Source organism: Lasioglossum baleicum, chromosome 16 (genome assembly GCF_051020765.1).
Source record: "Lasioglossum baleicum chromosome 16, iyLasBale1, whole genome shotgun sequence".
NCBI classification, from domain to species: Eukaryota; Metazoa; Arthropoda; class Insecta; order Hymenoptera; family Halictidae; genus Lasioglossum; species Lasioglossum baleicum.
Genome location: NC_134944.1, coordinates 10991232 through 11016446, shown reverse-complemented (window position 1 = coordinate 11016446; position 25215 = coordinate 10991232). Strand labels below are relative to the sequence as shown.

Genomic DNA, 25215 nt, shown 5'->3' with positions numbered 1-25215 from the left:
CGACAAAAAAAAAGGTTGAATATAACGGCAGTTTTAAATTCTTCTAATTTTTTTACTGTCTTAATTTTTACCTGCTCACTTTTCCCATAAACGCATAAAATCTGCTGTCTAACTATTATACATAGTCTCCAGGGAATAAATATAGAATCCTTGTATTAAATATAAAATAATAACGCAGTTAAGTTTTGTTAATATGCTTGTCGCCTAGCATTTCATAATCTTGCACGTGAGAAAAATGCGTGAAGATCCGCAGTCCACTAATTAAGTTAGAAATAATCTCTCGCTGGTTGTTGTTTAATTAAGGGATAGCACGTAGTTTGATAATAATCCGTTGGACAATAAATAAAGCGATTTTATAGTTATTAATAAGAATGATAAAGCAGTAGTCGAAGACATTTCATACTTCAATACCGTTCGAAGATCAAATTTTGAAAAGTTCGAACTGTTTGATCAGGTCAAATATTAGTATTTCCAGGACGCTTCTGGAGACCACCTCGATGTTCAAATATCTTCACAAAATCTATAGACCCGATGTATAAAAAAATCACAATCACAGCGTGGTACTATTGAGAGTGCTCGAGCGAGACTCGCATCGCTAGATCTGCATATGCGTATATGAAAATACAAGGGTTTTTTTTCTATGCAAACTGGCGCTTCAACATCGCAATAAGGAGTTCAAAAGTGATCAATTGCCATTCCTAAAAGTCCCATCTACGACTGTACAGAGCCCAAAATGCATATTTTTAAGTTAGCTTGAAGTAATTTGTAATGTTCGACAGATACTGCCTGTCACGAGCCATCCGAAGCAAGTATGGCGTCACAAGATGGCCGCCACAGATTTTCGTAAATATTGAAAGATCGCTTTTATATATATAGATTTATCGAAAAAATCGCTCTGCATCGACATAGCTAGGACACGTAGAACAGCGGTGGTGTGTATTTTCAGTTGATTAATTAATCATTTAAACACGAAAAATGCATAGGAAAATAACAGCACCTCGAGGTTTCGAAATTTTTACTAGTAGCACCACTGTCTCTTCTCTAAACTGCACGTATTCAATGCCCAAAACGTAAACGTTTTGTAACGTATTAGAAACGTATTCGCAAATTTAACGATGCACTGCTTCAGTAAATATTATAAGACTGTACCTGGACGAAGAAGACGACGAACGAGAAACATGGTGACAAAAGCGGACCGAGCTCCCGATGACCATCTTCACATAATAATTGTAGTATCCTGCCAAGGGCAACATTTTGAAGAACTTTTCCCGACACGGGACAACGGGACACAGCACACGCGTACAATCTCGTTACTCGAGCACGAACCGCTTCGGCTTGATTCGGAAACTTTCGGGTTGCTTCGGCATCCCTGTCATACGTACAGAGTTTACTTTCATTGCAAATACATACAACGCATTTGCACAAATTTCTGCATTTAACATATAATTATAATGATATAATACTGTATCTAATGAACAAGTTATTAATCGGAATATTCAATGCCCAAAATGTAAACGTAATAAAAACGTATTAGAAACGTATTCGCTTTAACGATGCACTGCTAAGTGAATATCATAAGACTGACGAACGAGAAACGTATTAACAAAAGGGGACCGAGCTCCGATGACCATTTTTATATAATAATATACTGCCAAGGGCAATATTTTGAAGAACTTTTCCCGACACGGGACACAGCACACACGCGTACAATCTTATTACTCGACATGTTCAAACACGCTCGAACACGAACCGCTTCGGCTTGATTCGGAAACTTTCGGGTTGCTTCGGCATCCCTCTCCTACGTACAGAGAGATTACTTTCTTTACACCACCTGTCGGTCGAAAATCTTACTACATAATCAGCTTCGTGTACTGTCCATTTGCAAAAACTACAACGTGACGATCAAATCCGTCAAGGTCAAGCCTACTCGGCTCCTCTTAAATGTTTAAACAAATAAAAATATTACTAATGTACTTTAAGGTATTTTCTCTGCAATTCCGACAACTTGCAATTTTTTTCAAAAATTTGTTTCACGTTGTTAGCACACCAATTGTTCTAATTTCTGAAAAAAATTTGAAATCGTATGGTCGAAAATGAAAAGTTATTGTATTTTTTAAGTGTCCGAATATTAGTGGGAGTAACTGTATATTAACCATCCAATTTCCAGGGAAACTAGGTGAATGAAGTAAAAATCACTGAATTTTACTAGAGATTCGAATAGTTGAAAACTATTTCATAGAATTTGAAATTTAAATTGGATAGTTCGATCTAATTGAATAGATCGCACGTTAAAATTTGCACGGCATTCCTGAAGACTACCCACAGCCACTCCTGGAGGTAAAACTGCTGACTTGGTAATTCTCAGTGAAAAAAATATTCAAGTGAAAAATATTCCACGTGATTAAAAGTTTGAATTATTCAAATGTTGACATTTTCACAATAACACTGAAGATTATATTCTGTTTAACAACAACTTTTGATGCCTCTACAATATTCTATTGTGGAAACACTTTCTCGCTGTTTCTACGTGTGGTGAGAATGAGAAACAAACATAATGAGTTGGAGACAAAATGTATGAAGTGAATTTGGTTGTGTGAAATAAGGAGCGTTTGTTTGAACATTTGTCTGTCGTTGTTTGATCATAACGTAATATGTTACGTTAAATACAGGGTTCGTTTATTAACATATAATCAGACTGCGAATTTTATGACAAAAATGAAGTGTAATTTAAAACGATAAACGAAGTATGTAGAAGAATTTAAAGACTCTGTTGTGTTATGTTCAACCTATTGAACACATTAAGAGAAAAAATAAATTTCTATTTCACTCCAGGTTGTTGCAATTCAGGTAAAAAATTTTGCATAAAGATCCGCTGTCTAATTATAATTCGATCCACCGGTTGAACAACTGGTTGCGATTGTCGCCAAATATGCATATGTTTGAAAACCTGTTAAAATAGTAATCCTCACACGCTAACTAAGAAACAACCTCTAGACCGGTCACCTTAAATCCCCGTAAAAGTACGGCAATGACCGGTTGAGCCGTTCTACAATACTTAGAAGTCCCGCAAAGAGCGCATCAAGTTTGATCATCTGTGATCAAGTTTAATCACCCCCGACCGCGCAGCCACGGAAGCTGCAGGCCGTCGCAAGAGCGGCGGAGGAGTCTTGGTACAAATGTAGATTGTTGTGCACTAACCTGGTGGACAATTGCATTCGGTTAGGTCCCTTTTGATCCTAAAGGACTCGGACGCGAACCGTTGCAGCTCGAGCTGCTTCTGAACTTCCTTCTTGAGCCTCTGGTAAAGTACACCCGGTATTTCCTGATGCTCCAAGCGTGCCTCTAAATTGGCGATCCTGGACTCCAGTCTGAGTTCCCTGTATATCAGTAGACCGGACACGGCTAGACTAGTGATACAGAGGGCGCACATCGCCCAATTACGAAATTTCTTGAACATCGACGCCTGGGGCTCGCAGGAGCCTTTTTTCGGCGACGGCCAGTCGGTCGCCCTGTCGGACTCCATGTTGTAGTAGACGACGGGCACACACGCTCGCTTCTACTCGTGCACACAGCGCGTTAAGCGCGCGTCATAACCCAGCCGGCGACGATCGTCGATACGTCCTGACACGACAATCACGGGTGAGCGTGATACAGTAGTGGAGAAACCACGCAAGTCTTACAGACTGTGCGGCGTCATCGTCCTGCATCTGGAATGCATCTCGCACGGCCACTCGCCGTTATCGCCTACCTCTTCGTCCCGTAACCGTGTGTCTCAATCCTTCTTTTTTTCTCTTCTAGTTTCTCCGAGACTACAACGTTTCTCCAACGGATCTAGGCGGTGTTTAGCCCGCCGACAAAACACACTCACGCTATCCTTTCCTTCCTTCCTTCCTTCCTTCCTTCCTTCCTTTGTGTCTCGAGAGGTGAACTATGTATTCCCTCAGGTAGCAAGTGTTAACCGCACTGACGTTGGTAAACAAGAGTGTCGTCAGCCGAGAACACGGGTGTCCGGTGAACCGCGCGCTCCTTTCAAATGATCACAGACTATATCTGACTAGTTGTCCCTGGTCCGTCGAAAAAAAATATCACTCGGACCGGTAATGTAATTATATGTCAACGTTCCTCAACAACCCTCTCGATTCTCGTCTATGTTGCTCCACGAACGTCTTCTTGTCCTGGAATGCTGTCGCATCGCGATCAACGCCGGTGTTTCCGAGCACTTTCAAAAACGTTTCCAAACTGAACACTATACTATCGTAGGCGGAGGGGAAGGGAGGGGGGAGATTTAAAACCCGGGGGGGGGGGGGATAAAAACGAGAGAAGACGTTCGGACTCTCTACACAATTGTTTGCCTTAACGGGAACGGTCTCGTTTCGCGGCGCACACGCTGACTCCGGACAGAGAGACCGAACAGGGAAAAGCGAGGCGACAGCTGTGCGTGTCGGGAAACTACCGCCGAAACGACAAAGAACCACGACCTTTGGCAAGCCTCCTCACGCTAGCCCGCGTAGCAGGTCCCTTCACCCGTTTGATGGTTTCACGAAACCGAACAGAAACGCACTGTTGTGACAACGAGGTTCGATTTACTGGGCGCACGAAAAGTCCCGAAATACCGCGAATACGAAACTCCCGGCGTGGCATTCGCAGTACGACTGGATGTGGTGGGGCGACGCTCCGCCGTGAGCCGAGGGTACGTCAGCTCGGAGATACTCGGCCACGCTCGGCCCTACTCGTCGCTGCGACTCATCCACCGGCTGCCGGACGCGTGAAGGACGATCGGTCGACCTAACGTCCACTTCCATTCGCACTGATTCGCCCCTGCTTCCCTTGCCCTTCCAGTTACCCCACCATCGCGTCCTTTCATCACTCGACCGGATTTCGGTAAAGAATCTACCATTTTTTTCACCTTACTACTCTTTTCACCGCTCTTCCTTTTCTCGAAGTCTTTTATTTTTCCTCCTTACCGTTGTTATTCAACCCCGCGAGTCACACGCTCCTCCCCGGAACAATCGGAATACCGCGACCATTTTTCACGATTCAGCCCCTTTCTCCAATCCCCACTCCTCTCCAACAGCCCCGTTCTTCGCTACCCTTGGACGCTCGGTTTCTCTTTTCCTAGAAAACGACATTTTTAAATACCGAATCGACAACCGACAGCCAATTGGATTTCCGGGGACACGAAACTCACGCCTGTTAAAATTCACTGCTTGATGAGAGGTCAGTTTGTTCTTTTTAATCATGCACCAACAATTTGAACGATCCCTTCTACAGTAAATTAAATTACAGTGCCATAATTTGAATTAAGAAACCAAACATTTTTCGTTTCTATGTATAGCATATCTTGTTATATAGAAGTATGTATCGGATAGATGACGTTTCAGGCGGAATGCGTGTAGACCACCTTGCGTTGTTACGTGCCGATCTATTTAGTATGTTTTTTTCCTTCTCGATCTACTTTACTTGTCCTTCTTACTGTTATTCAACCCCGCGAGTCACACGTTCGCCGGAAAAATCGGAATACCGCGGCCATTTTTCTACCAGCCCCTTTCTTCGCTACCTTGGACATTCTGTTTCTCTTTTCCCAGAAAAGGGCATTTTCAAATACGGAATCTACGACCGACAGTCAATTGCCCGGGAAACCACCCGTGAAGATGGATTTCCGGATGCACGCAGCTCACGCCTGTTGAAATTTGCTGCTTGTCGAAAGGTTAGTCTGTGAAACTTACTCGTTCTTTTGTGATTGTTGATTTTAAGCAATTTAAATGGAATTAGAATGGAATTGGGTTAAGTTTTTAGGTTAACAATAAACCGTACCGGGTACAAAATGTGTCGGATATACACAAATTGTTTTCTAAAAATTACCAAGAGATTGTTCACAATTTTTATAATAATACGTGCTCGAATAAAGAAATTTATTGAATAATTTCTAATGGAAGCATCTTTATAATTTCAATAAATCCGAAAATGAACAATGTGAAAGCGATCATTTGACCTGTCGCGGTACGGTTAGTGTGAAATAAAAGTTCTTCGGTACAAACAAATTAATTAAAGAAAATGCTAAAGGATTCGTACGATTTCATGGGAGATAAACCTCCGTCTACATCCTTATCAGTCGTATTCGATTTTTCCTCGTTGTATGTCTATGATTTTTCGGTTTACAAGTTACACGATTAGGAGGTCGTTACAGTATTCGATTTAGTATACGTGCAGACGGCGAATACGCCGAACGTACGTTCCAGGATGTAATCTATAATCGCTTCCTGTGCTAGAGATTGGGCGGTAGCAAGGGGTCGATTGTACGTATCCGTCACGTATACACACGGGGGATGTGTTTCAAGGGACACAATCGATTCATCGATCGATATTTCCTACTATAACAGTTGTTTTTCGCAAGCATATTATTTACACGACTGCAATTCCATCCCTCCTCCAATTACGTTGCAAGCGGAAATAGAATTGCGAACGCAGAACACAACAATAAAACCTTAAGAACAAAAACCGCTTTGTTTTAACGTTTAATTTCACTCGTCGCTGTATCCGTTTACAATTTGCGGGTAAAATTTGTTTATTGTTCCTGCTGGAAGCTTTCGAATTGACAAACAATTTGAAACATGAAAAACATTTGAAGAATTTTAAGGTACTGTTGTATTATTTACAGTCTAGTAAACGTATTAAACAAAGAAAATAAATCGCTACTTCACTTCAGTTTGTTGCAATTCAGGTAGAAAATTTCTATTTTGCACAAAGATCCGTTGTTTACCTATAACATCACTTGGGATCCTCATTCCTTGGATAAATTTGTTATAAATAGATAGAATAGAATAGATTGAAGAATTTAAGAATACTGTCTGTTTTCAACCTATCAAAGTGATTAATAATTCTGTTTGTAACATCTGTTTGTTGCAATCGAGATAATTCATTTTTATTTTGTAAATCCTTCGTCTGGTTTTAAAGATTTGTGCCACATGAATGCTCATTGAAAATTTCGAGTATATATTAACATAAGAAATTAACTTGTATTGTTGCAAAGAATGTGAGTAACAATCATTTTATCTTGAAAGTCTTGTCCATGAAAATAGTTCTGCCACATAAAGGTTAGAATTAGTAAAAAATCAACAACACTATTTTGTTATTATGAGTATAAGTGACATTAATAATTGTTAAGCCAACGTATTATACGTAAATGTTAGATAATGCACACTAATTTTTTTATCTTCTCTCATTACTGAATAGGTACAATTAAACGCAATCGTTTTCTTCGTCGCAAAATATTCGTCTTAAGTTTTCCTCGGCAGCATCTTCATCTTGTCCAATTAGTTAGCCTTTTTCCTGCCTTTCCTTCCTCGAGAGATTCTTAGAAATCACGTAATATAAACCAACGCAATTTTGTCAAGTTCCCTCTTAAATTTTGTGCTTCTTTCAGTGAAGAAGCCGTGTTACACTGTAGGTTTCCTCCATTCACTGACGACTATCGCAGCGACACCGTATTATACGGAGATTGCTCTTCCATAATTGTCCACCATTAAAAATCATCACATAACCTACACAAATAAATTATAAATTCTCTAATTCTCGTAAGTACATAGTATAATCTAGAATTTTTGTAGACAAACTTTAAGAAACTTGAATCAAATAAAACTTTATTTTCCGTGGTAGTCATCTCTTTAGATCAGAAATAAATTAAAATTGTATTAAATTCTGTTGTATTTTATATGCTAAAATTTTTTGAAAATTTTGAAAGCTGTACTTGTATAAAACATCCGAATTAGTATAAATATTACACATCTATACTAAATTAATTAGTACTGAAAAAGAATGTAACACAATTTCGAAGAACTTTTACTGAACGTTTCAATTATCATTGCCACCGGCGGACCATCCATCTTGGGGCCCTGGGGTGACACTGTTGGGGGCCCATTGAATTAACTCAAGTACACAAAACATTCACAAAAGTAATGTACAAATTTGCAACATAAAATATTTTCGGTATATCATAAATAGATAGCGGACCTTTAGCATTATTTATTTTTTATGTGAACTATAACAGATTAGAGTGAAATAGAGATTTATTTCCTTTCTTAATACGTTCGATAGGTTGAAAGTAATGTAACAGTATCTCGAAATTTTAATTAATATGTTTAATATTAAATGTAAAATTTAATAAATGCATAAAGATCCGCCATCTAATTATAAATAATAATATTGTTCCTGTATACCTACACTGACGTAATGGAATACAAAATAACAAAGGAGGTTGAAGTATCCGTTAAAGAGGATATTGTGGTGTAATTGGACACAAAGATATTAAATTTTACAGGCCAAATTCCAGGGATAATTGAAAATTAGGAAACAATTCCCGCGATGTTGAAAGTACTGAGAAATCCGTAGATAGCTTCCTCGATGGACTTTCATAGGACAGCGGAATGTAATTTGACGTATGCTTTACAGACACGATCAGCTACAGCGCGTTTTAGGCATGATACTTTCTCTTTGCTTTAACGTACAACTTATGTTGAAACGATACTTCAATGACGCTAATACACAGCAGACTTCCAGACGGTCCCGCTGACGGAGATAACGTTACGTACCTGGAAAGGTTGTTCTACGAATTTCGTGAGCTGAGGTTGGATGCTATCTAAGTTTAACGGCATATTTTCGGATCAGTTTCAAGCACTCTAACCCTTTGTCCTCTCGGAGGACAACGAATCAGTGGCGCAACTAGCAATTAAAGCGTCCTGTAGAGCCAGTCAACAAAAAATAAAAATGCGCCTGTTGTAAGTACATACACCCATAAAATGTGTATTCACCCATTCAAAATGATGGGATATGGATAGTAGTATGCAAATATATTTGAACTCCTCACACTCGGAGCAATTTTAACTTAACAATTAAACATTTCTTCTGAAATATTTCCATTTTCCATGATTTTTGAAAATTTATGGATATGAAATTCGTATAATACCTTATACAATGTCTAAATGTTTAGTAATTGATTGGATACCGACATATTTAATGGATATGACATATTCTATTTGAAAGCTGCAATATAAAATCGACAGTTTTAAAAATTCTGAAATAATTCACTGTCATGTGTGTTATCGAATAGAATGTCCATGAACCCTAGTGATAGGGGTACCGATTTGAAATTTTCCACAGAGAATTTTCTTTAGGAGTTCACACCTATCGAATGGTGTTTGGTACACACACTTTTATCTGGCTATACTCTTCGCTAATACATTTCATTCTTCAGGAAAATTATTAACACTAAACCTACCAAACACCATATTAATATCTTTTACGAAATGAAAGCTTCTATAGCGATTGCACACCTGTCTATTTCTCGCTCTATCGGTTAATCTCGAACAGCATTTCACCTCGGAGCGTGACGGATCAGACTAGTCCACTGCCCAGCAATCGGCTAAAGCAGTTTTCACTTAAAAAATTACGACGTGCTTAATCTATTCGTTTTATTCTCATTCAACATCCAAAATAACCAGCCGAATCTTTCGATGCATGTAGTATGACGTCATTTTGAATAAAATTTCGTGGTCTCAAACATGTTCTACTGGCAATTCTTCCACTTCTGAGTTCAATAAAATTCTGAAACAGCGTGAAAACGTGGCGTGCGTTCAAACGTGACAACATGCAGCGGAGTGTGATTATAATCTGATTCCAACAAATTTAAAATAACGGAAACGCATGGGTTCATGTTCCGCGAATGTCACGTGAAATCACGTAACTGTATGTAAATTTGTGTAGCGTGATATCAGTGTGTTCCTGTTTTAACACGTCATCTACTGGAAGCCTATTTAAGAAGAAACTTAATGATTAGATAAAATTATTAAATAATTATATGTACTACTGTTTAAGTAGCCGACTATACACGGTCTCCGGAACGAAGGGGACGCTATCGGGAGGCTGTGTGGCGCGTTGTCCCGTCGCTGGACCACGTTGAGAACCCCTGGGGACGGCAAACCGAGGTTTGAGGGGTGAACTTCCAGTGTGCTTCGTGATTAAAAAGTCATCGCGGCCGATGCCCTCTTCACGGCACGTTGGTCATCGCTGGGGTGCGGTATGAGGCGCATTATGTCGCGTTTCCGCCAGGAAGCAGGCGCAGTCGGGACAACAGCCTGCACCTCGTTTCCGTTCGCTCTGAGAGAACGTGCCTTGCGGACATTGCGGACGAGGATGAAGATACCCGATAAGAACGGGTACAAGCGGGATAAAATGACAAAACGATAACGGAACGGAACGAAGGAGGGATGCGCGAGGAGTAACTGGAAGAGAGAACGACGCGAAGGTGGCGGAAGGGGGAGGGGGCGGGACCCGAGACACGAGGAGAACATGGACACGAACTAGCCCGCGACACTAAGGCAGACTCTCATTTCGGGGGGAGGAAGGGGACGCGCATCCGAAACCATCCCCGCGAATGGGTCGGCGAGTGTTCCAACCCGAGCGAGATCCGCCGAGCAAAAACCACCAGGGGAGGGAGTCGATGCACAGTTTGTATAATGCTCGACAGAAAATATTTCTGCATTACAATGTGTACCTACCTACCCAAACGCACTTGTCGGAACTTCCAGCCGTTGTCGCTTGTCGCCGAAACATCCTAAGCCTAGTTTTAACGCGCTCACCTACCCGGTTCTTGTATATTCATAACGATATTTCCGCGCGAGAGCCACCGTGAAACGCGGGACACTTTGAGCCTTCGTAATTCGCAGATCTCTACAAAACTACATACAACTTTGTTTATCTTCTTCTGCGAGTTATTCTGCGCTTGACAAATCTCCCGAAATCGAAATGTGAAACTAGCTTGCGATGTTATTTGCTTGAAACGTGTTATTTAACGTTTGCAGACATTTTAAACCGTGCAAAGAGAAGTAATACTGTTGTTAGGTTGGCATCTGGACCCTTAACTCTTGTGTAGACACCATAACCATATACTGCATCTTTTTCAACAATTTGTTAATGTTCCTCTGAAGATATTGTGTCGAAATATCCATTCTTTGCACGCTAATATATTAATTTGTAGTCTCAAAATGAGAATTTGTACAAATGATGTTGAATACAGAAGGTTTTAAATAGTCTATACATTTTTGTTGGCTACACAAGGGTTAATTAGTACAGCAGGTCTGTGAGATCCTCTAATTCTAAAGTCTCCCAAAGTTGCGCTCACTTTTTTCAATATCTATAATTTAAATAACATAAACTTTTGTGCAAAGCGAGTTGAATTGCAGTTTAACTATTCATACTGAAAAACTTCGATAAGATGGAACACCTACAACGCCACGATTTTAATTCTTCCCTTGAAATTCAAATTATCGAGTTGGCCCTGTATATTAATTTACATTTTCATGAGAATTTGCATCTGCTTAGACAATTTGAGAGCTGGAGCCTGTAAATTTACTGCAATAATAATGTTATAAGAATGGATAAAATATTCATTATTTTAAAACAGAGGACTTTTGATTATTAAAAAAGCAAGAGCAGTTCCTTTTTATATTTTTATTGTACCGAAGACGATATCTAAATAATAATAGAATATAAAGAATGTGAACAGTCCTCTGGTGATCGAGATAGAAGAAAAATTATTTTTACCATTTAAAAAGAATGTTTTTTCAAATCCTGAGATTATAAAAATATGCGAATGATTGACAATTTTGTTTGCCTCGCTAACGAGAATACATTCTCATTGAATCGTATAAATTTATTCAGGGCAAAATATTTATTTGTACGTATTTTAATCTCATTGCGAAAAAGTATCGCAGTAAAACGTATTTCCCTCTTAATAAAACGTATCGCATCTCTTTTAGGTCACGAAACGATGAGCACCAGTCAGTAGTAGAAAGCGTGATTCGAGGAACGATTTAGTTTTTACTCGAACTACGATTTAGTCGGTTTCTATGTACGTGTGGGTTTGGAAAACCACTCTCGCCGATTGGCGACGATTTGCAGTATTTATGTCGATTATCATCTTCCTGCGATTATAGTACAAAGACCTTGTCGCAGCGATTTCCGGGCTCTCGTGGTTGCACTCTTCGGGAAGGCTGCGATATTAAATCGGTCTAGACAACTTTACCTATTTTAATCAAGCGCTAGACTACCGACACATCACCATGTCGAATCAGATTACTCTGTTGGCCTGTAACTTTCCTCGCAATTGAACTCGCATGTGGTTTTGGTAGCGATCTCGAGTGCCTATCTCGACGTGCCTAAAGCAAATAGGATTCTCGACGTGTACGACGTGATTATTATTTCTTCGTAATGCGAATTGATTTGGTATGCTTGATTACAGATGAAACGCGATACTTTCATCAGATCGTTCATGAAGGAGGCTGCTAGCGCCGGTAGACGGTGCTTGAGCCAAGTGAAGAGCCTCTTCCACGTGATCAGTTAGCCGGTCTGTATCCGAGATGCGCCACTTCAACATCGAATTATTTATCTAATTATCATGCTTCTATTCTCGGCACCGTAAGCCAAGTAACCCATTTTTCGTATTCAAACGCCGTTGTTCATTCACGAGCTCGCGAATCTGTTCGAACACTTGTATTTGCAACTTTTAAAATACGCATATTGTGTTTCTGTGTAAGCTGTAGATCAAAATGTACAACTTTGGAGAAACCTTTTGTTTTCTAAACCGAGGTACAGTCTTCATATTGCACTGATCTAGTCACTAGACTGCGGCTCTTTATGCAATTATGGCTATTGAAAATTTTCAAAAAATGCTAGGATATAAAATACGATAGAGAATTTAGTATGATTTTCATTTATTTCAGATCTAAAAAGTCTACTACCACGGAAAATATGATTTTATTTGATTCGAGTTCCTCTTAAAATTCGTTGAAAAATATTTTTGTTTTTAATTATTTTCTTATGAAACTGTTACTAACATATTCGTAACATTTTTCAGATTTACTCGTTTAATGCACGATATAGTAGAACCTCCATTATCCGAACTAATCAGACGGTTAATAGAAAAGTTATCCAACTGAAAGGATAGATTAAATCTTTTCTGGTATGTACAATGAATGTACTCTATATGTTCATATTTGGGTAATGGGAAATTCAGACTTACTCGGTTCGGATAATCGAGGTTCTACTAAACCCTGAATTGAACAAGTAAATGTGCTCCGAAAGTAGTCATGTTTAGACTCGTTTTAATCGGGAAATTGTCACGAATATGATGGCAAGAGTTTCACAAAAGAAAAATAAATTTTTCACAAATTATTGTGCAAATTCATTCTGATGCAGACAATACATCGAGACATTACTGTATTTTGTATGAAAGAGAATTAGGCGTGTACTACGCATGATTTGGCAGAAAAAAAGCGTGCAGAAAACATTTCAATTGCAATAGTTCTCTCGCTGAGCTCTTACGAGATCAAAAATAGTTTTCCTGGATAGCGATGGGAATCTAGAAGTTGACAAATGTATACTCCTTGTCTAGTCAACAACGATCACGAGACCCCTTGGTGCCTCTTCATCTAACTGATGATCGCACAGAGAGGGAAGTATCCACTTGTCCTGTCACCCCAACATTACCGCTACACTTCGCCACATATTATATTGTTCGCACGAAAATAAACAATCGAACCGTCCGTTCCAGCACGCGATGTTCGTTTCCGTACTCTTCTTTCTTCCTTTTTACTTTCTCGTAATTACCGTCGGGCCAGGCTCTGCTAGATCGGCAAGTCGCGAAGCGACCCTGCCATCAAATGCGATATTGCGTTTACCTTGGGCGAGTACCAATAAACTCGGACGGATTCGATAATGCGTGCTCGTCCTCGACGATGTAGCGATCAGTTTCGAGACTGTCATAAAAATAAATGAAGCGTTCCGGGATCCATTTCCTTCTTCATTCCTGACTCCGGCGCTTCTTTACCTTCTCTGTCCCCCCCCTCGGCCCTGACATCTTTTTTCCATCGTCTCCCATAGCGAATCGATGATGAAAACTCTCTTTAAAGTAAATTACCGTAATTCGGGAAGTTTTATTATGGATTGTTGAAAGCGTGAAAAGAGCACAAAGCGGATTATAGGGTAAATGTGCCTACTACCGCGGCATTTTTTCCCAGTCGGATTAAAATACGTAAAAATAAATATGCTGCCCTGAAGAAGTTTGTACAATTCGATGAGAAAGTATTCTCGTTGGCAAGGCAAACAAATTTGTCAATCATTCTCATATTTTAATATACAAGACCATATTTCTTCGATCGCCAAAGCACTGTTGTTCACATGATTGTTCATTCTTTAAATTGCACAGGGGGATGTTTTATTATTATTTAGATACTTTAGGAACTTGCCTCTTTGCGTGTCTCATTTTTTAAACAAATATTTGTTCTTGTATCAGCTACAGGGTTAACGTAACTTCATCTTTAGACTGCAAGAAAACGCTCCGTAATTATAACAGAATCACAGCACAACAAATAATGGTTCGCTGAAAGTGTACAGAAGGTCTCTTCACAGACAGAAAAATTGATTACAGATGCTGAAGACAGTATCGGATACTTTCCGCGTTTCCATAAAATTCGATGCAGGCCATTACTCCGTTCCACAAACACCGTTTCCCCGTCCCTTGATTTGATTATCTGGAAAGTTATGCGATTTTATCGCGGAGGTCTCATTTTCACCCCAGCCTCTCCTACTTTCATGGACCGCTTCTCAATTCGAAACGACGACGGACGTAACGAACCGCGCCAATTGCTTGACAACCCTGACCATGGCATTATCAACTGGACGGGAATATCCGTTGACATTCGAGTGGTCGGCGAGTCGCTCTCTTTGAGGAGTATTTTACCAGCATACTGGCCAATACGTAGACATCGATGCGCCGCCTTTCAGCATTGCCGCAATGCCATTAAACCGGGAGCCCTGCTGTTACAACCTCTGATGTAGCTGGTGCTGGTGCCGTTGGTTCTGGTGCTGGTTCTGCTGGTGATGGTGCTAGTGCTACCACACCGGGAAGCACGATGCTTTAAGTGGGTGGTACAGACGGCTCCGAGCAAGTACTTTGTACGAGCGAGCCGGAATTGGTTTAAGCCCATTATACGTGTACGTGTACGTGCGGCAAGAGACGTTAAAGAGCCCCGTTCATACGTCCTACGGAGTCTTCGAACCTGATCTACTTTCCTATCTGAAAATACCTTCTGTAACAAGGATGTACGGGCGGCGCGAGCTTAAAAGGCACCGGCGCAATGCGAGACGATCCAAATTAGCCCGTGATAACGTGAATATTTCATTTTTCACCCGGCGACGTTTCTCGAAAGGATGGGCAAAGTCCTATTTTTAACAGACTTCGAAAAAGGAGGAGGTTACTCAATTCGATCTGTATGTGCCGTTTTGAGATGGATGGACCAATCGGAACGAAATCTTTTGCATCTTGTAGAGTATGTCTCCGGGGTGGTCCCGTGAAAAAGAAATTTTGCATTTTTTTATATCTTACAATTTTATGTGCGAAAAATGAATTATTTCATCGATTACTCCGAGATGGATGGACTAATCAGGACGAAACCTTCTGCATTTTGTAGGGTATGTCTCCCGATTTTTTCCGGGTTTATTGCAAATAACCAATCATCATAACAAAGCATCCTACGGTGTTCTACAAATTCTGCTCGTTCCACTAAAAAGTGTGAAATAAAAGAATTTTATAAATAAAAATTAAACCGACTTCGAAAAAACGCACTAAAAAGTATGAAATAATTTCCATTTAATTGATGTGAATACACGCGAACTTGAATACGATACAATCTTCTCGCAGGCGGTGCAAAACCGAAAATTTTCGACACTGGAAATTACGAAAATCCTTAAATTTTTCTACATGTTTTCACGTATCTTCTCTTCCCACCTACTGATTTCCAAGTCCATCATATTCCAATGAAATCATAATCAGCAACATCTGTCATTTGGAAAATTTTTAATTTTTACGCCGCTTCCGAGAAGTTTTTATTGTATTTAAGTTCGTGTGTATTCACATAAATTAGATGGAAATTATTTCATACTTTTTAGTGCGTTTTTTCGAAGTCGGTTTAATTTTTTTCGAAGTGTGCAACTGCTTTTTCATTATATAGCAGATTTTATGTGGAACTGATCTTGCCACTTTCATTACACTATCATATTGGTGTCCCAAAATGGTTAATTAAGGAGGTAGACTCTCGTTCCAAGGATTGCAAGGGTGCGGGACGCGCCATCTCATTTCTCAATAATGCGTAGCTACCAATTGTTATGAGAATCGTATGAAATTATGAATTACGGCCTGCTTTGAGAGGCACGACACCACTACACGACGATCCCCAGACGATTATTGCACAAACTTGAAAATAAGTCAAGTTATAATTTGTGAAATTGACGACATGCACGGTGAAATAATGTTGGAACGACCTGGTATAGATAGAAAATGGAAGGGAAAATCAATAGGTAGGAAACGATTCTAGAACCTAGTTCGTTATACCTAGACGGAGGATTTTATACATTTATAGTAACAAATGTGTGTAAGGGATGCAACAAAATGCAAATTTTAAAGACGACTTAATAAGTTTCCCATTTGTTTGTAACTCGATGAAATCCTTTACGAAAAGTACGTACAAGTGGCTCACTAATTCCAGTCGCTAGAGAGGAGACTTGAGAAATTTGGATTTGCATAAAGAGCTGCGGTCTAGTTATATAGCATGCATGCTACGTACTTACAAAAGTTACTATCTTACTGTTAGGTGTAACCTGTTCTAAGTTCACAATCTAGACTTTAGAGCGCGGTTACCAGCCCATTTGAATAGGACGAATTTGGAGCATGAATTATTGAACGTCTTGTAAAGTTAACCCTGTCAATTATTTTCCCAATATACTAACCTGGAAAATGTACAGTCATCGACAAAATAATAAGACACCTAGCAAATTTTTAAATTTCTTATATTTAAAGGTGGAAAGTGTACACTCCGTTATATTCTGAATACTGCATACTATCTCCAAAGTAAACACAAAATCTTAGGATTGTATCGCATACCATAGCAAAATTAGAGAAAGATATGTGAACACGGTCTGACATTAATTGGACAAAAGTATAAGACGAGTATTTAAAACAGCAAATAATATGAAAATATAGGAACATATATAGGAATATAGGAAGATATATAGATATAGGAACATTTGTTATATTTTGTGATTTATTCCAATGTTAAAAACCGAACGAACTTATTTGCCAACCCAATACAATTGTCCCGAAGTTTTGAATCCAAATCCTACAGAGAATCTATGGAATGAATTATAAGCCAAAGAATCAGAGAAACATCAACAAATTGAAAAATTGCAAACGGGACAGAAGGACAATTTCCAAATGCTTACATGAATGTTTATTAATCAATGAAAATGAAATTCGCTGTACGATTTACCCTACCACAAGTAGTTTGTGGGTAAATTTAGGTAGTACAATGAAACAACGGTCTGTACTATACTTGGCGGTGAACGTGTTAAGGATTTCCTCTTTGCCTAGGTAAATCGCGTGCAATCTCAATAGCGGTTTCCTTTATGCCGTCGTGAAAACTTCCATTTTATAATACATCGTTGTTTTTCGCGGCCGCCCACTTTGTGGTTGCAATCGTGCGAGAAACTCCGCCAGTTTCTGACAACTTAATTACTCTCATCTGTATTTCAACAGAAGCGTTTCGAACGATGTTTCAATGACATTCTACCAACTGATTTCGGCATTCCCGCTCTCCTCTCTTTGATTATTCCATTTTGAACGTTCAGATTTAATGCATCCCACCGTTCAAAGACCTCGTGTAACTCGACAAACAAAAGTTACCGGAATCCTTTGAACACTCTGGACCTGTAATATCGTAAATACACAGGTATTTACAAAGCCCAATAATAATTCGCGTTTGTTTGTTGCACCGTTTCAGACTTCACGTTCGACATTATTACGAGAAGATACATGTCGAATTTATAAACTGTAAATAGAGTGAAAATATATATTCGATGACACTTTGATCAATCGTATAGAAGGCCTGAAAATAATTTATTGTATAATCTTCTCAAACAATGCTCCGTAAGTTAATTTAATATCCCTTAAAAAGATTGTGGTGTATCACACTGTCAGTAATCCAAAAATATTAGGAAACATTGTTACACAGTTTTATTAACTCCGTATGTAAATTTCATTTGGAAATTGAATGCATACTAATTAATTAAATTGCATTACAATTATTGCACACGTAATGGTATGTATAATTTTATATATCTGACAATTTAACTAACAGTTTTTCGTCTTGCAACTTACAGTTATAAAAAGTCAGCAGATCTATGGAATCGTCGTCGTCGTTCCAATATTTGTGTGGTTGCTCTTCATAACGGTCGTTATACATATACATATAGATCAATTCAATTTAGACCAACATGGAATTCTGTTCTATTAGTTCAAGCTTCTAAAATTCTTTATACATAGCAAGTAGGTGTCTTAAGGGTTCATTTTATAAACAGTGTTCTTTTCCGTGTTAAATACCAATGATATTAATTCAGTATATATTTTCAGACGCATTTCTCTTGAAAATTATCCAAACCCGGATCGAAACGTAGAGGTTAAGTATGTTCTGGAGGTATGTAAAAACGCAACAAAATTTTTGAAAATTTCACAAGGTATAATTCTTACTATATTAATGCAATTACCAAAGTTTGGGTTCGATTCACTGCACCGTTTAAGAATTATAGCAACTTAAAGTTTCCACATTTTAACACGTCTTCTTATGGAGAATTCATAAAATTCCACTTCAAACCAAATTTGCAAATTTGCTTTGTCTTTTCTTTTGATCGAAACGGTGCGCTGTGAGCATATTTACTCTTACTCTGATCTATGGAATTTTTAAAAATCTCACTTGGCAACACTGCTTAGCCATTCCACGTGCATTACAAAATTTGATTCGAGTCGTTCTGCTCATCACCATCATATCCTTCGACCGCAGTATAATATGGCAATATTACAACAATGACATAACGATAAATGTAAATGTATGCCATAGCGACAATTTTCGTCGGGCAGAATAACCGTGGATCATAGTGCTGCTCTGAATACGCCATTTTAATTCATTATGTATAATATAATAATATATTATACATTTGACCATGAGCTGGTCAACCGTGTCACACCGACGAATCGATATGTCACGAACGTTATGTCTGTGGATTAATGAACGAAAGTCGGTATCGCAATAACGTATGCAGCTTGCATTCACACGTTTGTAAATCGTTTGGACCTCGTGTGCACAGAGGGGATAAGAGATTTTGAACGATGCATTACGAGCTGCAATATTCCGGCCCGCTTTCTGTCACCGACTCTTCTATCGGAACGAAGCTTATGCATTCAAAGTGAAACTCCGAGGCGCATAATTGCACGGCTACGTGGGAGCACGGTGGGCTGCTCCCTTGTAATTTTCAATCTACGTTACTCATTACTCGTTATCATCGTTGTTCAATTCTATAGACACATAAGGACGTAACACAAGGCACATCAAATTCAAGATTTGCCCTTTCCGTCGAGGATAACGAGCTAAGCTATAACGAGCTTCCTCAATTAAAATTCAATTTCAATGAATTAGTGTAATTCAACGGAATTTATGTATCTGTATGTGTGCGTGTATTTATTTAAAACATACAGTCATTGACAAAATAATAAACTTTTTATCAGGTCGGATGAATGCTAATAAATATATTGAACTATAATAGCAGATTGAGTTAATCAATATTTTTCGATAGGATAATGCAGCAATACATACTGCAAAATCTGTGAAAGAATCCCTTTCTTAAAAAATATTAATATTTTGGAATGGTCCGCTCGTTCTCCCGATTTAAATATTATAGAAAATGTGTGGGTAGATTTGTCAAGACGATTCTACGCGAATGGGAGACAATATAATAACGTAAATGAACTGAAAGAAAGTATAAATCACAATTGGACACATTTAGAACAGAAACGAATCAAAAAATTATATGAAACTATCCGAAAGCGATTACTACACGTAATTCAATTCAAGGCAGGTATTACAAAGTATTCATTTTGTATTTTTATTTGCTTAATCAAACGTTTTTCTGTTGGTGTCTTATGCTTTTGTCGAATTAATGTCAGACCGTGTTTACATATCTTTCTCTAATTTTGCTATGGTATGCGATACAATCCTAAGATTTTACATGCTTACTTTAGGAATAGTATGTAGTATTCAGAATACAGGGTGATTCACGCAATTGTTACAAGTCATAACTCCGTTATTATTGCATTTACAAAAAAATGCCAAAGGAGAAAGATAAATGGTTCGAAGAGAACTACATCTGTAGGCCTTTAGATTTTTTTTAGATGCAGCAGTGCATGTGCAATTAACAATTGCATCATTTCTTTAAATAGAAATGCATATTGCTTTTTACACAGATCGATTCTTCTGTTCATTCTGCGTAAAAAATGATTAGGGTACACGTGGCAAAAAATTATTAGATCTCCAGATATTTTCAAAAAATGTCTTTATTGAAGAAGATGCTCAAACGCTTCTCCATTACATTCTAAACATTTCTTATAACGTATTTTTATTGTTTGCATAACTGCGTCTAAATTATCTGCAGTTATTGCTGCACATTCCAGTATGATTTAGTTCTCTTCGAACCATCTATCTTTCTCCTTTGGCATTTTTTTGTAAATGCAATAATAACGGAGTTATGTCTTGTAACAATTGCGTGAATCACCCTGTATAACGGAGTGTACACTTTCCACCTTTAAATACAAGAAATTTAAAAATATGCTAGTTATCTTATTATTTTGTCGAGGACTGTACATAGTCGGTTACGGTTTGACCGATTCTTCTATTAAACGTTCGGCTTGTCCACTGAGAGTGGAGCTTTCCGATGCGCCGAAATGTATAGCTACATGGGGAGCAGGGTGAGCCGTTCCCTTGTAATTTTCAATCACCGTTGTTCATTATCAGAGGATTACAAATCCAACGAGCGTGTACACGAGGCCGGGGGCACATGTACCGGTGACTTAGCGCGTTCCCAAAGAGATCAAGAGTAGCGGGAGTCAATGTCGCATTATCACATGGAAGACGGCATATAAAGTGAAGCAGGAGCGTCCGTCAACGGTGCAATGTACATGGTCGAACGAACAGTGTACACGATCAATGAAACCTATGGTTACGCGTGGGATCACGTATGTTGTCCCGTCGTGTTACAACCAGAAGGCAAAGGGGGGAAAAGGGTGACGACGTTTACTGGTCGCATCGAATTACAAGTCCCTTAGGTAATGGCGCGTACGTTATTCAATACCTTACACTTCGTGTTCGACGTGTGTGCCCGTCCTCTGTGTTATATTGCAGCACAGAGGAATGTCTCGTCGATCCGATCCGTTCCGCGTCTCGCGCGGTAAAACGTTTACGCGATTATGAAACCGACGACAACTACGGAAGATTTACCACAGGTGATCTGGCGAAACTTTCCCGAGAGCTGATCCGACAATTACACTGAACGACACGTACGCATTCTGTGCTCCGATAGCCAATAGGCGAGCTCTTATAGATTTTCGTGCGCTGAATATCAGCTACGGAAACGTTCGTTCTGTCACCCTCAGCTTTACAGCTATTTCAAAAGAATTCCGATCTTGCAACGTGTCCATTTCAACCCTTATCTCTGCCTGTGTATAATCAAAATTGCCCGCATTGCAAGAAATAGAAACCGAATTCAATGATATTTCTTCTCTTAATGATTTTAACCCTTAGCACTCGAGTGGTCACCACTTAAAATTGCTGTATCATTATTCAAAATATTGTTTGCGGTAGTAAATATGCTGGTATTTAATCAAGTACTAAACATTTAAGTATTGCATGAGCTGTTATATCAATTTCATATTCGTACAATGAAAAAAATTAATATACAATCGAGTTATTCTAGCTCGGAAGAAATGTTTAATTTTTATTATTATTATTATTATTATTATTATTATTATATACGGACCGAGGTCCTTTTATACAAATGTGTACAGTTTTGACAGTATAACTGATATAACAAAAAGAAGATATGACAAAAAATCTTGATATAAAATCTTAACCTAAGTCTTAACTAAAATTTACATAAAAATGGACCGTGCGAAACTAAACAAATACAGGTACGATTAACATATAGTATTGCGCAATTTTGTTTTGAATGCCTGTAACGTGCCATTAAAAAAATCGATATTGTTATAAAATATGTTAGAGCAAGCAATAATGCGATTTAATGGATTTCTTATTTCATATGAGGATTTGGATTTCATTGTTTGAAATCCTGCTCTCGTTCTCAAAACACGTTCATTTTTTAGTCAACATAGTTCCGAGTGCAAAGGGTTAATAGAAATAGCATTTTCATTGTTCAAAATTTATCAATAATTTTAAAATGCGGTCTAGTAACAATAAATACATATAAATTACACTGCGTTATTTTAAAATATAGTCAAACATGGATACGGAATTTTAGGACACTTGACCTTTTCATCGTATAAATTGTTTAAAAATGCTGGGTCTAAATGGGAGATTACGTCCTGAATCCGATCGAGAAATAGATCGCTGTTTCGCTGTTCTCGCAGTGAGGGTGGAATGTTCATTCTCCGAATGTAGCTCGCCACAGACAGGTCGTGCGGTTGCCATTTTCCAAGTTTAGAAGTTTTTTGAGTTTGAGGCAAATGTCGGTGTACAGTGCTACTGGGTTGGAATGAAATTTCGTAGCATGTTTCTAGACTAAAATTCACACAAAATTTAGATATTTATTCATAGGTTTATTCGATAACATGACGACCTCAAAAATTGTAAAAAGTAGTAGAACAGAATCGAAAATATCTCATTGAATAAATATCTTAATTTTGTTCTCCAATTTTAATTGAAAACGTTAAGAACTTCCGTTCCAATCCAATACTACCACTACATACTACTTTCTCATCAGTCAAACGAGGTTCTGCTTCAATTACCGCCTTTAACGTTACTTCGACTGCATTTAGGTTCATTAGAAAGATCAAAAACAGCATTCCCAAATTTAGCAAACCACATATGACGTCTTCTTGGTGTTAAAGCACTGAAGACATTAAAAGAATATAATACATATTCAGGAAAACGTCTGATATACTATACTATAGCTAGAAGAACAGTGTAGAATAAATTGCCAGATTATCCAATTTTGAATAACAAATCCAGCTATGCTAACCGGTTTCATACATCTCCATTCGCTTAAATATGTTAAATAGCAGGATTTTCTGCAAATTTATCTGCTCAAATATGTTAACGTATTTCCTGGTACATTTTTTTATATAAACTGTACAGAATGAACGATCTAACACAATCATTATTTAATGGTGCGGTAGAAAGTTTCCTTAATAATATCGTCTGGAGAAGTTATGAAGTTGAGGGGACAGTCATTTCTTTTTCAGCCACTTTCCCAGTCAGTTTTAAGATTTCCTACAATTATATCTGTGGTTGTCAGCAGAGCTGGGGAAATAGTGTATTTTATATAGTAAATAGTAAATATAATCCTATTTATTTTAAAGTATGTGTACAACTTTGAACATAAAATATCTGATTTAATGCAGTAATTCTTGAAAATGAAATATTTTATTTCATGCAGTAATTTTTGAAAATAAAATAATTGATTTGAGGCAGTAATTTGTTTGAAAATAGTATTTTATTTGAAGAATATGAAAAATATTTGTATTTTGTCTTTATTTTTCAATTTCAATTTTAAGTATTATTGCTGAAAATAATGGTTTGAATTCAATACATTTATGCGGTTCCTCAGAGTATTATAACGATGCAACAAGTAAAATACTTTATTTCGTATTTCTGATTGTTAAAATAGAAATATTTTATTTTGGGGATCGAATTGTTGAAATGGAAATATTTTATTTTGAGGTTCAGATTGTTAAACTAGACATATCTTATTTTCGAAATTGTATATCTTATTTGAAATACTATTTTCATTAAGCAAAATATATAAAATATTAAATAGTATTTGAAATATTTGTTTCGCCAAATAATGCCCACCTCTGGTTGTCAGGAAGAACGCTTTGATATAGGACATCGGTTAAATTGCATTATTTTTTCAGCCTTTCGAATTTATTTTCATAATTTTTTTTCTAAATACGTAAATCCTATACTATAATGCTCAATTAGTTAGTAGACTTCTTTTTCCAGTAGTCAAAACCGCTAGATAAAAGATCGATCCTTGCGCTACCTCCCTCAAAAGTCCTACTTTTACGGTTACGAGGCGTAATTTGCATTATTCGGCAGCTATTCGCAGTTGTATACTTCCGAATAACGCAAATTGCGCCTCGTAAACGAAAAAATAGAACTTGTGAGGGAGACAGCGCCCTAAATCGATCTTTTATCTAGCGTTTGTACTACTAAAAAATCCCGTGTTTGCATTATATAAATAAATGAGAAGGAGAATCCCGCACCCTCGCAACCCTGGAAATAGGAGTCTTTCCCCTTAATGCATAAACTCAAATTTTTTTGGAATTGTGACATGCGGCGTTTCTCGTGACAACCACAGATTTATGTGTCGATAAGCTATCGAGATCCCGCGCCGAGCCCATAATGTGGGATGCCCACTTCCAGCGTAGATTAAAACGGGTCACCCCGTATATACGGTAGTAGACAGAAAGCAATTCAGAGTGAGAAGGGTTGAAATAGACATCAATGTCTTAGAGGTAGACAGGAAAGTGTGCTTAACCTTGCTGCGACGTATCCGAGAATTGAATTTCCTCATGACTCTGCGATGCATCGTACGGTTGGCGGCATTCAGGCTACCCACGCAGCATTGCGATCGTCGACGGGACATCGCAGACGGAAATTACGACCAAGGAAATTCTTGCTCTCCGAACGAGAGTACCGGACTGTTTTTGCTTCGAGACAGAAAAATTTTACATTCACGAATACGTAGCGGCGGCGCACCCGGCTCGAATCATCACCCGCGACACGATAAAATTCTGTCGTGCTTGGTTATCGCTAGACTGCGGATCTTTATGGAAAATAAAAAATGTTTACAGTGATTGCAACGCACAATAGCCGAATAAAAAACATTCTTCTACACTGATGTCCTTAAATCTTTCCACTGTGTCATTTCAATGAAATATCAGAATTAAGATTTTGTTAGTTGTTTTTTTTATACATATAGAAACTAGTTTTCTAATCTATAATTAATGAAGATTTTTAGCTAGAGAAATATTGAAATAGTTTG

At 38.2% G+C, this 25215-nt stretch overlaps 1 protein-coding gene and 1 long non-coding RNA gene across 19 annotated transcripts in view; one reads left to right on the top strand and one right to left on the bottom strand.

Annotated features, from left to right (window-relative positions):
- LOC143217063 (uncharacterized) overlaps window positions 1-4687 on the bottom strand; it is a 277026-nt gene extending 272339 nt beyond the window's left edge. For 2 of the 17 annotated variants that reach the window (XM_076440788.1, XM_076440785.1), the window contains exon 1: window positions 3199-4683. In XM_076440788.1, the coding sequence (XP_076296903.1) occupies window positions 3199-3523 (325 nt within the window). In that variant the 5' untranslated portion in view covers window positions 3524-4683. The other 15 variants (XM_076440784.1, XM_076440783.1, XM_076440792.1 and 12 more) reach the window with 11 other exon arrangements.
- LOC143217066 (uncharacterized) lies at window positions 3280-15821 on the top strand. 2 transcript variants are annotated; one of them, XR_013010715.1, is made up of 3 exons: window positions 3280-5217; window positions 5586-5707; window positions 12296-15821. It is a non-coding gene; the product is annotated as an uncharacterized LOC143217066 (long non-coding RNA). The 2 variants fall into 2 exon arrangements; XR_013010714.1 differs by having other exon boundaries at window positions 9874-15821.
- Window positions 15822-25215: the final 9394 nt, after the last annotated feature.